The sequence below is a fragment of the Scyliorhinus torazame genome, chromosome 1 (genome assembly GCF_047496885.1).
Source record: "Scyliorhinus torazame isolate Kashiwa2021f chromosome 1, sScyTor2.1, whole genome shotgun sequence".
NCBI lineage: Eukaryota > Metazoa > Chordata > Chondrichthyes > Carcharhiniformes > Scyliorhinidae > Scyliorhinus > Scyliorhinus torazame.
This window is the reverse complement of record NC_092707.1, coordinates 394,262,341-394,280,071: the sequence shown is the minus strand read 5'-3', so window position 1 is coordinate 394,280,071 and position 17,731 is coordinate 394,262,341. Positions and strand designations below refer to the sequence as shown.

At 48.4% G+C, this 17,731-nt stretch overlaps 1 protein-coding gene across 1 annotated transcript in view; it reads right to left on the bottom strand.

Moving 5' to 3' along the window:
• Window positions 1-17,731, bottom strand: part of thbs2a (thrombospondin 2a) — an 85,018-nt gene that overhangs the window by 40,246 nt on the left and 27,041 nt on the right. Inside the window, exons 7-12 of the mRNA XM_072513149.1 lie at window positions 9,811-9,904; window positions 7,883-8,053; window positions 6,323-6,499; window positions 3,870-4,043; window positions 3,416-3,543; window positions 3,169-3,321 (exon numbers count right to left, since the gene is read on the bottom strand). Coding sequence (XP_072369250.1) covers window positions 3,169-3,321; window positions 3,416-3,543; window positions 3,870-4,043; window positions 6,323-6,499; window positions 7,883-8,053; window positions 9,811-9,904 — 897 coding nt within the window. The remainder of the gene's footprint in view (window positions 1-3,168; window positions 3,322-3,415; window positions 3,544-3,869; window positions 4,044-6,322; window positions 6,500-7,882; window positions 8,054-9,810; window positions 9,905-17,731) is intronic.

Genomic DNA, 17,731 nt, shown 5'->3' with positions numbered 1-17,731 from the left:
GGCACATTCTTCCTTTTCAGATAACAGTCTAATTCCCTTTTCAATTAACTTGCCTCCGCCACACTCTCAGGCATTGCGTTCCAGACCCGAACTACTTCCTGTGTGAAAAGGTTTCGCCTTCAATCTTTGTCCTGTTGTTCTCAATCCTTTCACGAGTGAGGCCAGTTTCCCCTATCTACTCTATCCAGAACCCTCATACTTCTGTCAGATCTCCTCTCAACCGTCTCTTCTCCATGGGAAACAGTCCTAATTTCTCCGATCTACCTTCATAATTGAAGTTCCTCATCCCTGGAACCAGTCTCGTCCATCTTTTCTGCACCCTCTCTTCTGCCTTCACATCCTCATGTGAAGGAGAGCTATGTAAGGTGATAGCAGGACAGGTGAGCACACACGTGGCCAAAGAGGTGGGATTTAGGGAGTAAGTGAAAGGAGAGGGGAGTTAACGAGGCGTAGAGGTTACGGAAAAACTTCCAAAGCTGGGCCCCCAGGCAACGGGAGGCATGGCCACCAATGAGGAAAAAAATTGGGGATGCCCAAGAGGCTAAAATTAGAGGAGTGTAGATATCTCCGAGGGTTGTAGGGATAGGGGAGAATGAAACAATGAAGGGCACTGAGCAAAAGGGATGATAATTTTAAGATAGAAGACTTGCCAGCCAACGTCAGTCAGTAAGCCTGGAGGTGAACACGATTTGGTTCCAGTATAAGATATAGGCAACATGGGTTTGGATGAACTCAAGACTATGGTTGATGTTAGATGGAAGGCTGGACAGAAGGGCACGACTAAGTTGATTCTGGAGGTAATAAAGTCACAATCCAAGTAAAGTCGAGAGTGAAAGCAAATTACTGAGGATGTTGGATTCTGAAATAAGAAGAGAAAATGCTGGACAACCTCAGCAGGTCTGACAGCATCTGTGGGGAGAGAACAAAGCTAACGTTTCAAGTCCGGATGACTCTTTGTCAGAGCTGGGGTGGAGAGTGGCCATTTTACATTCACCCGCCTCACATTGTTCCTCATATCACCCCCCTGGATTGTAAATGGATCTGTAAGTTTTGCTTTCACCACATTATCCAAAGGGCCAGCCATATTGGTGTGAAGAAGATCTTCCTGACATTAACCCTGAATTGACCTTTCACCCATGACGTCCCCATCCTTCGACATTACTGAAAAGAGAGACATGTTACTGAAGTTTTTCATCTTGCACTTATCAGGCCAAACACAAGAATGCCACGTTTCAAAAGTTCACAAGTTACACTGCAGGAGAAAAGGGTGTTGATTGGTTGGCAAGTCAGTTCTGATTGGCTGAGATATTGCCATGGAGAAAGCACTGGGGAAACATATCCCCAAGCTCCCAGGTAATTAAAAACAGGCAATTGGGCAGCAATTGCTGAACAATCATGTGTGCGCTAATAGCTACATTGACAACTGACGTAAGCTAATCATTTGAGCTCCGAACACGGCTAATTTATGCTTGCTAGAAGTGACACTTATTCATAGGCAGGGACTACTTCTCTGCAAATAAAAAGACTATGTTCAAGCCTTGTTTCCTTTTTTTTTTAATTACCCGAAGGTTTGGGAGCCTATAGTTCCCATCACTTACTCCATGGCAACATCTTGGCCAATCAGCATTGACTTATCAACCAATCAGTGTCCCTTTCTCCTGCCGAGTGGGACTTGAACACATAACATTCAGCCCTAGAGATGTGACTGTACCCACCGAGCCCAGGCTGACACATCCGACTGCATTTCACAGGGCAGGAGGAAGCTGCTCACCACCCACACCGCCCCCCCCCCACCCCCCCCACCCACCCAGTCGAAAAGTCGACTCACACCGAAGAGCCTGCCCCACGGCCATAACACACTGCAGGTGGGCTAAAGTGGTTGGGGCGTGGAACGCACTCCCAGCTATGGTAGTGGAGTCGGACACTTTAGGAACTTTCAAGCAGTTATTGGATAGGCACATGGAGTGCACTAGAATGATTGGGAGTAGGTTCATTTGATCTTAGTTTCAGACTAGTTTGGCACAACATCGTGGGCCGAAGGGCCTGTACTGTGCTGTACAGTTCTATGTTCTATTACTCTGCCCTTCGGTAGGCGGAGGACCCGTCCTCGGGGGATGCTAGCCAATCTGATGTCCTGGCAGTGCCAGAGCTCAGTAGTGGGCATTGCTGGGACTGCAGGAAGGATGGTGAAGATGAACACGGCTATCCAGTATGGTAAGTTCCAGCGTTTTAAGTGGGGTGGGGCATCCTAGTGCCCAGGGTGAGGGGAGAGGTGGGGTATGTTGGGTTTTGTAGGGAAGGTGGCAAGGAAGATGGGTGTCTTGGCGAACTTGCCCCTGATGTGCACAGGGCACCCTCCAAATGAAATGCCCCTACCGGTGCCACCCTTTCTCATTTAGGCTCCAAAAGCTGGCCTGCCAAGTGCCACGGCTGTGGGCAGCGTATTATTCAGGTCAATCAAAATCACATTGTGGGTTCATTTATTAAGACTAGGCACATGAGAACAGTTATACACAGGGGTAAAGCTTGAAGACATCAGAGCTGTTTCTTTTGGGGTAACCACATACACTAAAACAACAAACTGAGGGATAAATTAAAAAGCAGCCTCTTAAAGAGAAACTGCATCAAAGTCAACGGAATCTCAAAGGAAGCTTAATACAGAAAAACAAACTGTGACAAAAAGAGGTTGAGAAAACACCCAGAGCCTGCAGTGTCCATTGGGCAGAGAAAGCCTCGATAGTGCCAGCAAACACCACATGCTCCCTTTACAGCGAACATAGCCACAGAAGAAGGGCAGACAGTGGGGTCAGATGACCACATGACCGCTCGCTGCCTGGGCCTATTAATAGACGCTTGGCTAGGCCCATGAGGAGGTCCAGCTCCATCCTTGCCAACCCCCCGCCCCCCACCGCCCCCCTGCACCAGGTGCCTGGAGAGTGAGGCTGAAGTACGACCAAAAAAAAAGTGACAGCTCGTTTGTCTTTGCCCAATATGACGGGAAATCCATATCCGATTGATCTGAAGTATGCACAACATCACTGTCCGTTTTGGGGACTTTGTCAGCTGCCTAGTGGCCTGAAAAACCGACCCAGTTTCTAGGCCATATTAATCTCCCCGACAGTAATACTGAAGATCAAACTTAACAGTCTCATTTTATGTGCTCCATACCTGCTTGTCAGTCTTGGCTGCTTCAATTCCCAGACCAAAGGGTTGGTTCCCTCGGTAGCGTGGTGGGCAGGGCAGGCAGTGAAACCCAGGCTCGGTGTTGACACACCTCTGAACTCCATTTACTTGGTGGCAGACATCAGGGACTTCTTGACACTGGCAAAACAGACAGGCAAAATCAGTACTCCGACAAGGGACCTTTGGCCGATATATTTAGAATCCAAACTGTGCAGCTAATATCTGCTCCTACCTCATTGATGTCCTCACAGAATGTGCCGTTGCCCCGGTAACCTGAAGGACATGGGCCGCAATCCCAGGAGCCATCCGCAGAACTGCTGCACTCAACCCCAGCAAAGCATGGATTGGACAGACACCCATCTGCCAATAGATATAGGTAAAAGCTCGAGTGACAGTGCAGTAATCAGGACTAACAATAGTGAACCATATCGTTACAAGCATCTCACTGGTTCATCCACCGAACCGTGTCGGATTGTTGGAAGGCACTGGTTTACTAATCACGTTTCATGAAGGAAGCCTGGCCTTGGTGTGACTCCAGTCCCACGTAAGCGTGACTGACTCTTTACTGGCCTCAGCTGAGCAAGTGAATCAAGGCCTTCGATGCCTTCCAATAAATCAAGTTAAACCGCACAAAAAAATTTGCATGTTCCCTCACAAAAACTAACATCTCAGGTGCTTCCACCTACCGATCGGACAGGGATCATTGTTGCATATTTTAATGTCCTTGGCATCCCCCAGGCATTTCTTCCCTCCGTACTTGGGCACTGGGTTGTTGCAGTTTCGTTTGCGCTCGTGCAGTCCGCCGCCGCATGTGGCCGTACAGAATGACCACGGAGACCAGGGACTCCAGTTGCCGTCAACTGCAAAGGAACATGGCAGTCAGTCAGCCGGACATGGGAAAGGAGTGAGGGGAAGGGGCTCGTGAAGCATTTCAAATTAAAGCCTGGCTAACATTATCTTCAGTTGGCCCTTGCCTTGACCTGAATCTTTCCCAAATGTTGCTTTCTGACAAATGTTAGAAACATGATCAAAATTCTAGGTTTCTCTTCTCAGACGCTGGCAGGTCTGCTGTGTGTTCGCAGCATTTTCCAACATAGAACGTTCCGGCAAAGAAGAAGAAGGCCATTCGGCCCCATTATAGCTGTTCCGGCTCTTTGAAAGATCTATCCAAATAGTACCACCCTCCCTGCTCCGCCACAGCCCTGATGATACTTATCCAATTCCTCTTTGAAAATCACTATTGAATCTGCTCCCATCAACCTTTCAAAAAGTACGGGGAAAAAAACGACACCTCTCCAAATTTTCCTTTTTAAAAAATAAATTTAGAGTACCCAATTTTTTTTTCCAATTAAGGGGCAATTTAGCGTGGCCAATCCACCTACTCTGCACATTTTTGGGTTATGGGGGCGAAACCCACGCAGACACGGGGTGAATGTGTAAACTCCACACGGACAGTGACCCAGGGCCGGGATCGGACTTGGGACCTCGGCGCCGTGAGGCAGCTGTGCTACTCTCCAAATTTTCCTGACGCACCCACAATGGTGCCTGGACCAGAAAACCCTGACCCACATTCCAGACCATAATAACTCGCTGCATAAACAGATTCTGCCATCTCCGCTCCGCATCACCCGTCAGTTATCTTAAATCTGTACCCTCTTGTTCCTGCTCCTCCTGCCAGAGGCTTCGCTTTGCTCCATCAAAAGCCCCCTAATTTTGGATACGTCTATCAAACTCTGCTCTCAGCAGAACACCCCGGCTTACATGGAAACACACATAGAAAATAGAAGCAGGAGGAGGCCGTTCGGCCCTTCGAGCCTGCTCTGCCATTCTTTATGATCATGGCTGATCATCAAGTTCAATACCGTGATCCTGCCTTCCCCCCATATCCCTTGATCCCTTTAGCCCCAAGAGCTACATCTAATTCCTTCTTGAAATTACACAACATTTTGGCCTCAACTACTTTCTGTGGGAGTGAATTCCACAGATTCACCACTCTCTGGGTGAAGACATTTCTCCTCACCTCAGTCCTAAAAGGTTTACGCCTTATCCTCAAACTATGACCCCCTAGTCCTGGACTCTCCCACCATCGGGAACATTCTTCCTGAATCTACCCTGTCGCATCCTGTTAGAATTTTGTAAGCTTCCATGAGATCCCCTCTCACTCTTCTAAATATGACAGTCCTGCCATCCCAGGAATCAGCCTGGAATCGCTGCACTCCCTCAGTCTCTCCATATAAAAGGGGTTCTTCATCCCGAATACCATTCCGGTAAATCTCCCCTGCACCCACACCCAGGTCTTGACATATTTTAAGAAGAGTGGTGCCAGGAATTGTGTCAGTGTGCCCATGAGCAAATTTACAGACCATGATGCCCATAACTAATAAGGTCATCTCTTATGTGGTAGGGGTAACTGCCAGCCCATGGCAGAAAACATCAGAACAAAAGATTATCAATCAGGCTCGCAGTGTGTTGCATTTACATGTATTGGAAGCTACATATATTAATGCACAGGGTCCTGTTCTTTACAGGCAGAAAGAACATGTACACACATTGCGCCTGTTTCAGTTAAACTATATCAGGAACAACCATTTGCTGATTCACTCCCCAGGGGAATGCCTTAACCAATCAGAGTCAAGCTGCTTGGTTTAAATTTCAAAGAATGCTTGGCAGTTAACTGTCAGTTACCATCTAATGGTGCATTCTCCATGACTCTACCAATTAGAGTCCACCTGCCAACCATTCAGCACTCTCTTCTTGTACAGTGGGTGGGGTTCTCCGGTCCCCCACCCGTGTGTTTCTCGGCAGAGCGGCATTCGCTGGCGGCCGGTTTCCCTACTCCCGCCGATTGTCAACGAGGTTTCCCAATTAAGCCACCCCACGCCACCGGGAAACTCACGGCTAAGGAAGCGGGGCCGGCGGGAACAGAGAATCCCAACAGCCAGAGAATTCTGGCCAGTATAAATTGTTACTTCCCCCCTTTTATTGGTATTCGTGACGAGTGCAAGGCGAAAAGCTTCTTTCTCAGCGATGCTCAAGTTCTGTGCTACCAAACGACTATTTAAAACCAATCTGTTAGTTCCAAACGAATGTGTAAAGAGGCAGGCGGACACCAGCCAAGGAGCCGGGCGAGTGAACTTACTGGGGCATGGAGTCCTCATACATTGCTTTGTCTCCCGTCCGTTACCCTGGCAGTCCTGGCCATCGAGCTGTGGCACGGGCGAGTTACAGAGGCGGATGCGGGTGGTGATGCCGTCACCACAAGTGACCGAACACGGAGACCACGGTGACCAGTGGCTCCAGCCGCCATCCTGACGAACTGAAGAGGCAAAAATTCACATCAGCAGAGGGAATCAGACGGTGAGAAATGGCAGTGCCCCCCACACCACCCCCCTAATTGAAAGAAATGGGGCTGATAACGGATCGACCGATAGACAATGGGAACTGGCTGATCATTAAAACTCCCCAAACCTTTATTTCACACGCAGGGTTATATCCCAGCCATGAGTAGGAAGACACCTGCCTCGACTTGAACATATATCACTGTTGCCGGGTAGAAATCCTGGAACTCCTCTCTGACAGGACTCAATCACACTCCAAATCAGCTCTGCCACGAGAGCCTGAGAGCTATGTGAAAGGCCTGAAGGTCTGACAGTGTCGCCTCGGGCTCTATACAAAAATTCAAAAGTGAGGGACTCCACACTATCCAAATTCATCAGATACACCAATTATATCTGAGAGCAAAGGTAAGGAGCTAACATTGAGGATAAACAGGAGGGGGTGGCTCTTAGACTTAAGGCAAAACTGTAAAACTGTTAGGAGCAAGACAACAGCAGTATGATTCACATCTGTCTACCTTGACGTTAATGGATATTAAAATTGCAAGCGCTGTACAAGTTCACTATCACCTGTTTCGCACCACTGCGCAAAGTTGAGATCTCCCCCAGACACTTTTCAATCTCATATCATCCCATCGTTTTCTTCTTCATCTTCCTCATGTGGCATGACTACCCTTCGCGGGGGTGCAGTTTTGAGAATGTCAGGCACTCGCTTGCCCACGTGACCAATTCTCATGGATGTGCCCAGACAAGCTTGCCAACCAATTGGGAAATTTCCATCTTTCATCGCCATGGTCCGGCTGCCAACCTCGGGTGACAGACACGGCAAGACCAGCAACTGGGCATGTGAACTCGTGGCTTGAATGGTTCAGTTGAAAAGAAACTTATATATGTAGGCGCCACTGGCAATGCTGCCATTTATGGCCTGCCTTGAATTGCCATTTGAGAAGGTGGTGGTCATCGTCCTGCTTGAATCACCGTGCTCCCACCGTCAGGAGAGAGTTCCAGGACTTTGACCCAGAAACAATCAATATACTCCCAAGTCAGGATTGAGTTTGACCTGGAGGTGAATTGGGCAGTGATGGTCTTCTCAGGCATCTGCTGCCCTCATCCTTGTAAGTGACAGAAGTTGCAGCTTTCAGCGATGCCATGAATGTTACCTCTCCCAGCCAAACTTCATAGGCAATCTCACCACTTATAGTTTGCGTGTGATATGTTTATGGTAAACATATGACATATCGATTTTGTCCTGATAGAAGCTAAGGTTAGCACAGTTGCAAAATCTGCTACACCTTACTAATTGTTACAGTGGGCATGACTGACTGCCCGAGAGGCATCTCAGACATCTACCGAGTGAAACTTACTCCGTTTGTCACATTCCGCTGACTGGCAAGATTTAGTCTGGATGGATGGGCCCTCGCAACGGCTGCTGGTGGGATCACATGACCTTCCACGTTGCTGCGTTCCAGTGCCGCAGGACACAGAACATTCCGTCCATTCAGACCAAGGAGACCACCCATCCTCACTGTCCTTAACTAGAGAGGGAAGACAAAACAATGCTGTGTAGTCAATGACAGAACAACAACTCAACATCATTTTATTATTGAGAAACTAAGGTGAAAGGCCAGTGGTCACAGTGCAAGACACCACCTGAACTCACCATAGAAAGCATTCAACCTGGCTGCATCACAGCCTGGTCTGGCAACTGCTCGGCCCAGGACCGCTAGAAACTTCAGAGAGTCGTGAACACCGCCCAGTCCATCACACGAACCTGCCTCCCATCCACTGACTCTGTCTACACCCCCCACTACCTTGGGAAAGCGGACAGCGTAATCAAAGACCCCTCCCACCCGGCTTACTCACTCTTCCAACTTCTTCCATCGGGCAGGAGATACAGAAGTCTGAGAACACGCAGGAACAGACTCAAAAACAGCTTCTTCCCCACTGTCACCAGACTCCTAAATGACCCTCTTATGGACTGACCTGATTGACACTACACCCCTGTATACTTCACCCGATGCCGGTGTTTATGCATTTACATTGTGGACCTTGTGTTGTCCTACTATGTATTTTCTTTTTATTTTATTTTCTTTTTCATGTACTTAATGATTTGTTGAGCTGCTCGCAGAAAAATACTTTTCACTGTACCTCGGTACATGTGACAATAAACAAATCCAATCCAAAAAGCTGTCTGCTACTCCTGTGATTCCCGAGTTGATAAAACACAGGAATGCTGCAGGCGTAACCAGCTCTCTGTGACTCTCGCCCTGGCTCAAAGACAGCGCTCAGAAATTAAAAACCTCTAAAACTGCCAGCACAGCAACATTCTCCACGGACCCCTCATGACTTCCACTGACTTCCACCTCCCCCCCTGCAAACAACAAATACCCCCCCACCCCCACCACCACCACCACCACTGGAAACCATTTATTATTGCAATTAAAATAAACTCCTATTGAAAACTTTGACATCTGTAACAAGAGCGCAAACAGCATTGCTCAAGTTGCAAATGTGCTGCAATTTGAAACTTTTAATGGAATAAATGCCAAAGCTAAAAGCTCCTTGAGCCTCACAGAGTGGGGGAGGATTTTGCACAGATAAATGATCCGATAATTTACTTTAATGATGATGACTGAGGGATAAATATTGATCAGTGTGGTGTTCTTTGTGTTGCTTATTTCAGGATGGTTGGCGTAGTGTTCACAAAGACCACAAAATAATAGCTTCAACTTAAACAAAGCTATAAATATATTAACACTACTAACTTGGATTCGACACGTACTCCTAAAGAATGCACAGTTGATTAATAACATCTAAACTACACTCATCTACAGCTAATCTCACGACTGATATAAACTATGATCTGCACTCACACTATTTGTACTTCTGACTCTCTTTAGCTACCTCCTGCACACTCTCCCCCAAGGCTTAGCATCACTCCTTATACAGTTGTAACTGTAGCTCCCTCTAGTGGCTACTCGCTACACCTCATTAACCCTTGCAGTGCTGATTGTTATGATAATACCACAATCAGGACACTGCGGGTCATGTGCATGCTCTGCGGATGTTGTCATGGAATTTATTACATCCAACCTGACAGTGCGGAGGATTTAGAATCACATCTAGCAAGGTCACGTCACTGGGCAGCTCCCTGTTAAGACTGAACTGGTAGTTTGCTCCCCCGCGGCTCACCCCAAACTGAGGTATTTGCTTCAATTCCCTCCCCGGGCACGCAGAGCATGAGACATGGCAACACAATTTGAAAATGCAAATCTTTCAAGTGTATACTTACGGAGACAGGAGGGACAGCATTCACCCTCGAGAAATGAGGGGTTGGCACAGGAGACAGGCGGACAGGTAATCCGCCGACAGATGATGCTGAAATCCTGCCAAGGGGGGGAAAATAAAACTTTCAACGAAAGCTTGAGAAACACTTTTATCCTGAATGTGAGTCTTTGAACATTGTTATTCCGAAGCTTTGAAAGCCGTTTACATCACCGTTCTCTGGCCACACTGTAACTTGAGGGGAGCACTTCATGTTTTATTCGAGTCTTAACCCGCACCAAGCCCCGTTCACCCATCACCCCTGCACCCCCCCAACCCCACCATGTTCGCTAACCTCATATTGCCCCAATTTAAGTTCTTATCTGGGGTTCAAAAGCCCCCATGAATTTGTGCTCCCTAGACCACTCCCCACAACCCCCCCCCCCCCCCCCCCCCGCCAATAACATCCTCCAGCCTTATCGTCCTTTGAGATAATAATAATCTTTATTGTCACAAGTCGGCTTATGCTGCGATGAAGTTACTGTGAAAAGCCCCTCGTCGCCACATTCCGACGCCCGTTCGGGTACACCGAGGGAGAATTCAGCACGCCTTTCGGGACTTGTGGGAGGAAACCGGAGCACCCGGAGGAAACCCACGCAGACACGGGGAGAACGTGCAGGCTCCGCACAGACAGTGACCCAAGCCGGGAATCGAACCTGGGACCCTGGCGCTGTGAAACAACAGTGCTAACCACTGTGCTACCGTGCCGCCCAACAAGATATCCACATTTCTCCAATTCTGGATTCTTGCCGACCCATGATTTTCATCACACCACCACTGGCTGCCGAAAGACTTAGCGTTCGAATTTCGTCCCTAAACCTCTCCATCTGAAGGACTTGGAATGCACCTCGCAGACTATGCTTTTGGTCATTTGTCCTAATACCTCCTTCGACAGCACCTTCCAAACCCGCAAACTCTACCGCTTAGAAGGACAAGGGTGGCAGACACACGGGGTCACCACCACCTCGAAGTCTCCCTCCAAGCCACACACACACTTCTGACTTGGAAATACATTCTGGTTCTTACACTGTCGCTGGGTCAAAACCCTGGAACTCCATTCCGAACAGCACTGTGGGTGTACCTACATCACGTGGACTGCAGCGGTTCAGGAAGGTGACTCACCACCTCCTTCTCCAGGGCAATTAGGAATGGGCAATAAATGCTGGCATCGCCAGCGACACCCACATCCCAAGAATGAATAAAAGAAAATGGGGCTCGGGCGTTAAATTTTGCTGGATAACGGCTCTGTGAAGTGCCTCGGTAAAGGTGCTATGCAAACGCAAGTCGCCATTGTTGTTGTTGTTGAGAGCCCAGAGGATGGCTGGTGTGGGAAACGGAGGGAAATCCATCACGCTTGTGCGATCCAGCGTGCTCCTGACGCTGGTGCACAGGCTTGTTGTTGGGGCAAGCTCGGGGGAGCTCCAGTCTGCATCCGACTCTGCTATTCCCCAGAGGGGGAATGCTGAAATGGGTTGGCTGTAATGGGAAGAGCTCCACTTCCAAAACAATCTCAGAAGAAGAAATGTAGACGATCTTTGTAGAACCAGAGAGGCCCAGATTTCTGATATAGCCGAGCGCGGAAACAAGTACATTCAGGTTCCAAATCAAATATGCCACTTAGAAAATCGTGGAATTTGTGCTTTGTGTATGCAAGTATACTGTTCCTAAATCTCATCAATGACTGCCTGTCAATCCCCCCATCCTAATGCATCTTTGCCCATTAAACTCTCCCTACCCCGGAGTACAGAGTCGCATACTCTGCTTTCCTATAATTTTACTCACTCAGAGTCTCTCCTGAAATTATCACCAGATTTTCAGGCCCGACAGGAAACAAGATCTCTCTCTCTCTCAAACTCAGCCCTGTTGAGATCTGCTCCGTATTATCCGTTTCTTTCAATGAGATTTTTATGGTGTCGGTACGTGACACATTAAAAAATTGTAACGCTTCCCCGATTCTCAAACATGCGGGGTGCCTAATCTGTGTGACTGACAGTTGAAGGAATTGGAATTTTCCGCTTGCACACGGGAACAAGAATTAGACTCGGTGAGTTCGGCACTTTTCCGGGAGCCGGAATATTTTCCCTAATGTATGCCCATCTTTCAGGCTAAGTAGTTTGACAGTGCCTGTTGAGAATGGTTCAACATCTGGGATGTTCCCAGGTATGAAATTCAAGGCCACAGCATTTGGCTTAAATATTGAGACCTTCACTACCTGCCTTAAGGGAGTAGCAGCTCAGTGGATAAAGGAGCTGAATCCAATAATTGGAGTCTGCTAAATAAATAGACATGTTGTCGCAGTTTTTCATGTTGTACTCATCAAGAACACCAAATTTCAGAGGAAAATCTGGTATTTTTGTGAATCTGTTCTGTTGAGTGCAAGACAAAAAGTTTCAACAGCCTGTCTCAGTTGTCAGCAATACTCAAGTTCTGTACTGGACAATTGGAAGTCTGCAGTTGAACTCCTGGCCATAAGGTGCGATAATACTGTCAGCTCATGGGCGAAGATCAGTGTGGTACAACTCACATGGACTGAATCTGAGCTTATGTGGGCAGCGAACCTGACGTAGATGAGACAGGAGGAGAACGGAACTGGCGAGGCCATGCACTCGCGTGGGTGACCGTGCGCTCAAGGCTCCATCTGGTGAAGACCTGGGGAGAGAGCTGGAATGCGGAAAGCTGGGAAATCCATGGCCGAGGTTTTTTACTTGCCCTCTGGATCAGCCACGTGTGAGAATATGGCAGGTTATTTGCAATCGCTGATGGTAAATGGCCGCATGAATTCTTTGGGCCAAATGTCTTGCTGTTCAGTCGAATAGGGGACATTTTAAAATAAGAACATTTTGGGGCAGCACGGTAGCATTGTGGATAGCACAATTGCTTCACAGCTCCAGAGTCCCAGGTTCAATTCCGGCTTGGGTCACTGTCTGTGAGGAGTCTGCAGATCCTCCCCGTGTGTGCGTGGGTTTCCTCCGGGTGCTCCGGTTTCCTCCCACAGTCCAAAGATGTGCAGGTTGGGTGGATTGGCCATGATAAATTGCCCTTAGTGTCCAAAATTGCCCTTAGTGTTGGGTTGGGTTGGGTTACTGGGTTATGGGGATAGGGTGGAGGTGTTGACCTTGGGTAGGGTGCTCTTTCCAAGAGCCGGTGCAGACTCGATGGGCCGAATGGCCTCCTTCTGCACTGTAAATTCTATGATTCTATGTGCAGGGCTATGGGGGGAAATAACAGGAGGAAGTGGGGTGAGTTGGACAGCTCTTTTGAAGGGCCAGCACCGGGCTGAAAGGGTTCCTTCTGTGCTGTAATGTTTTTATAGTTCTCTATGAGAGTCCGTTTCCACATGTTCATGGACAAGGGCTAAGAAAATATCAGCACTCGCTCTGGCTGCTCGCCCATCTCGTGGATGAAACCACAGAGGAGCAACTTACCATCACTTCTGGCACTGCTTGAAACTACGAGACCTCAAGCAAGAACAGATGATGTCTGTCAGTTCTACAGGGCTGGAGGGCCCCGTCCATACTGCAGACCCGGCCTTAATGCACAGGGGGCTAAGAAGAGAGAAAGAAAGAATTGCATTTTATAACCCGCCTTTCATAACCTCAGTCGGCCCCCTCAGGGCTTCAGTGCATGAAGTACTCCTTTGAAGTGAAGTGACACAGCAACCAATCTGTGCACAGCAAGCTGTCACAATCTTCAATGAGATAATGGACCAGATCATCTGTCGGTCGAAGGATAAATATTGTCCGAGACACTGGGGAACAGATGCGTTTAGATCTCCACCCCAGGAATGATTAAGCGCACAGTCAATCGAGGGGCTGCCTCCTCCAGAACTCTCTCGAGAAGACTGATTCGAACCATCGTGATTGAAACCTTTCACAGGCTTCAATTACATCTGTTACAAATCTGATTTTAAAAGTCATTATTCACCACTCTTTGGTGTGGTTTTCCGTTCGAGGCCAGGAGCTGCTGGTGTGTGTGTTGCACGAGACTCTCCACTCTGCCACCCAGCTCCGGCTTCACAGCGAATCTTCAAAACTCCGAGGAGCGCGGCCGATGATTCAGATGAAACCGATTCTTGCCCATTTATTGAAATTAGAACCGAGCATGAAACATGTGTAGGAAACCCGGCTTGGGTAGCAAGAAGAGGGAAAGTCATTTCGAGAGCCAGAGGTTGGGAATGTCATTGTGTATGATTACATGGAGTCTAAAATACAGAAATAGGCCATTCAGCCCAACTGACGTTTATCTGTCCCATTTTCAGTAAACGCAGCCGGCATATCCTGGCATTGATTTCTCCCTTATGTATTTATCCTGCCTTCCCTTAAATGCATCCATATTATTCACCACAACTACAAGTTACACATTCTTATCACTCTCCGGATAAGGATTATCCTGAATTTATTCGTAACTATCTGATACTTCTGGCCTCGAGTTTATTGTCTCCCCCGACAAGTGGAAACAATTCACGGATGTCGATCCGATCAGCTGCCGTTCTTATTCTGAAGACCATGAAGAAAGCGTTGGAGCTTGTTCAGTTTCTTTTTTTAGTAAGTGTATCGTCTCAGGTCTGCTATCATTGTTAGGAGTCTCTCAGCGTGGAGAGGGTACAGGAATCTCTCGGAGTGGAGAGGGTACAGGAATCTCTCAGCGTGGAGAGGGTACAGGAATCTCTCGGAGTGGAGAGGGTACAGGAATCTCTCAGCGTGGAGAGGGTACAGGAATCTCTCGGAGTGGAGAGGGTACAGGAATCTCTCGGAGTGGAGAGGGTACAGGAATCTCTCAGAGTGGAGAGGGTACAGGAGTCTCTCAGCGTGGTGAGGGTACAGGAATCTCTCAGAGTGGAGAGGGTACAGGAGTCTCTCAGCGTGGAGAGGGTACAGGAATCTCTCAGAGTGGAGAGGGTACAGGAATCTCTCAGCGTGGAGAGGGTACAGGAGTCTCTCAGCGTGGAGAGGGTACAGGAATCTCTCAGCGCGGAGAGGGTACAGGAATCTCTCAGAATGGAGAGGGCACAGGAATCTCTCAGAGTGGAGAGGGTACAGGAATCTCTCAGTGTGGAGAGGGTACAGGAATCTCTCTGCGTGGAGGGGGATACAGGAATCTCTCAGCGTGGAGGGGGTACAGGAATCTCTCAGAGTGGAGAGGGTACAGGAGTCTCTCAGCGTGGAGAGGGTACAGGAATCTCTCAGCGTGGAGAGGGTACAGGGATCTCTCAGAGTGGAGAGGGTACAGGAATCTCTCAGCGCGGAGAGGGTACAGGAATCTCTCAGAATGGAGAGGGTACAGGAATCTCTCAGAGTGGAGAGGGTACAGGAGTCTCTCAGCGTGGAGAGGGTACAGGAATCTCTCTGCGTGGAGGGGGTACAGGAATCTCTCAGCGTGGAGAGGGTACAGGAATCTCTCAGAGTGGAGAGGGTACAGGAATCTCTCAGAGTGGAGAGGATACAGGAATCTCTCAGCGTGGAGAGGATACAGGAATCTCTCAGAGTGGAGAGGGTACAGGAATCTCTCAGAATGGAGAGGATACAGGAATCTCTCAGAGTGGAGAGGGTACAGGAATCTCTCAGAATGGAGAGGGTACAGGAATCTCTCAGAGTGGAGAGGATACAGGAATCTCTCAGCATGGAGAGGGTAATCTCTCAGCATGGAGAGGGTACAGGAATCTCTCAGAGTGGAGAGGGTACAGGAATCTCTCAGAATGGAGAGGATACAGGAATCTCTCAGAGTGGAGAGGGTACAGGAATCTCTCAGAATAGAGAGGGTACAGGAATCTCTCAGAATAGAGAGGGTACAGGAATCTCTCCGAGTGGAGAGGGTACAGGAATCTCTCCGAATGGAGAGGGTACAGGAATCTCTCAGAGTGGAGAGGGTACAGGAATCTCTCAGAGTGGAGAGGGTACAGGAATCTCTCAGAGTGGAGAGGGTACAGGAATCTCTCAGAGTGGAGAGGGTACAGGAATCTCTCAGAGTGGAGAGGGTACAGGAATCTCTCAGAGTGGAGAGGGTACAGGAATCTCTCAGCGTGGAGAGGGTACAGGAATCTCTCAGAGTGGAGAGGGTACAGGAATCTCTCAGCGTGGAGAGGGTACAGGAATCTCTCGGAATGGTGAGGGTACAGGAATCTCTCAGAGTGGAGAGAGTACAGGAATCTCTCAGAGTGGAGAGGGTACAGGAATCTCTCAGAGTGGAGAGGGTACAGGAATATCTCAGAGTGGAGAGGGTACAGGAATCTCTCAGAGTGGAGAGGGTACAGGAATCTCTCAGCGTGGAGAGGGTACAGGGATCTCTCAGCGTGGAGAGGGTACAGGGATCTCTCTGAGTGGAGAGGGTACAGGAATCTCTCTGAGTGGAGAGGGTACAGGAATATCTCAGAGTGGAGAGGGTACAGGAAACTCTCAGCGTGGAGAGGGTACAGGAATCTCTCAGCGTGGAGAGGGTACAGGAATCTCTCAGAGTGGAGAGGGTACAGGAATCTCTCGGAGTGGAGAGGGTACAGGAATCTCTCAGAGTGGATCAGTTGCAGGTTTCGCACAGGCCAGAGAAGGTACAGGATTCCTTGTCACGTTATGCCAAAACATCTGCAGGAACTGGGAGTTGGAATAGAGAAGTTGCATGTTAATTAGAATATAAGTGTCTAACTGTCCCACACGGGCAGTGGAATCACTGGCAAAGCCAGCATTTGTTGCCCATCCTAATTGACTTTGAAGTGAATGGCTTCCTAGTCAAATTTAGCGGCAGTTAAGAGTCAACAACATTGCTTGTCCTTTTTGGTCTGGAGTCACATGTAGGCCAGACCAGGTAAAAATGGCAGATTTCCTTCCCTGAAGGACTCGATTGAACCAGATGGAGTTTTCTCTGATAACAGATTCATGATGGTTACTATTACTAACTTTCAATTCCAGATTTATCAATTCTTTGGATTTAAGTTCTCCAGCACATTATTCTGGATAATTAGTTCAGTGGCATTATCATTCTGTCACCACATTCTCACTTGTCTATCCCTAACAGTGCTGAGAATGTGGATATCAGTACCGCAGGGAATGATCGAGGCAAATAACATCACAACACTTAGGTAGCTGGATAAAGTCCTGAGGGAGAAAGCGAATAACGGATAATTTGATGGAGTTGGATGAATAGGCGTGAGGTCAGGTTAATGTGAACCATAAATATTAGCATGGCCCTGTTGGGCTGAATTGCCTGTAAGTCATGCTATGTCAATACCCATGATGTAGAGATGCTGGCCTTGAACTGGGGTGAGCACAGTATGAAGTCTTACAACACCAGGTTAAAGTCCAACAGGTTTGTTTCAAATCACTAGCTTTCGGAGCGCTGCTCCTTCCTCAGGTGAATGAAGAGGTGGGTTCCAGAAACATATATTACATAGAATTTACAGTGCAGAAGGAGGCCATTCGGCCCATCGAGTCTGCACCGGCTCTTGGAAAGAGCACCCTACCCAAGGTCAACACCTCCACACTATCCCCATAACCCAGTAACCCCACCCAACACTAAGGGCAATTTTGGACACTAAGGGCAATTTATCATGGCCAATCCACCTAACCTGCACATCATTGGACTGTGGGAAGAAACCGGAGCACCCGGAGGAAACCCACGCACACACGGGGAGGATGTGCAGATTCCACACAGACAGTGACCCAAGCCGGAATTGAACCTGGGACCCTGGAGCTGTGAAGCAATTGTGCGATCCACAATGCTACCGTGCTGCCCCTAAATAGACAAAGTCAAAGATGCAAGACGATACTTTGAATGAGAGTCTTTGCAGGTAATTAAGTCTTTACAGGTCCAGGTCGAGCAACTGGAGAGAGGGATAATCACAGGTTAAAAAGGTGTGAATTGTCTCAAGCCAGGACAGTTGGTAGGATTTCGCAGGCCAG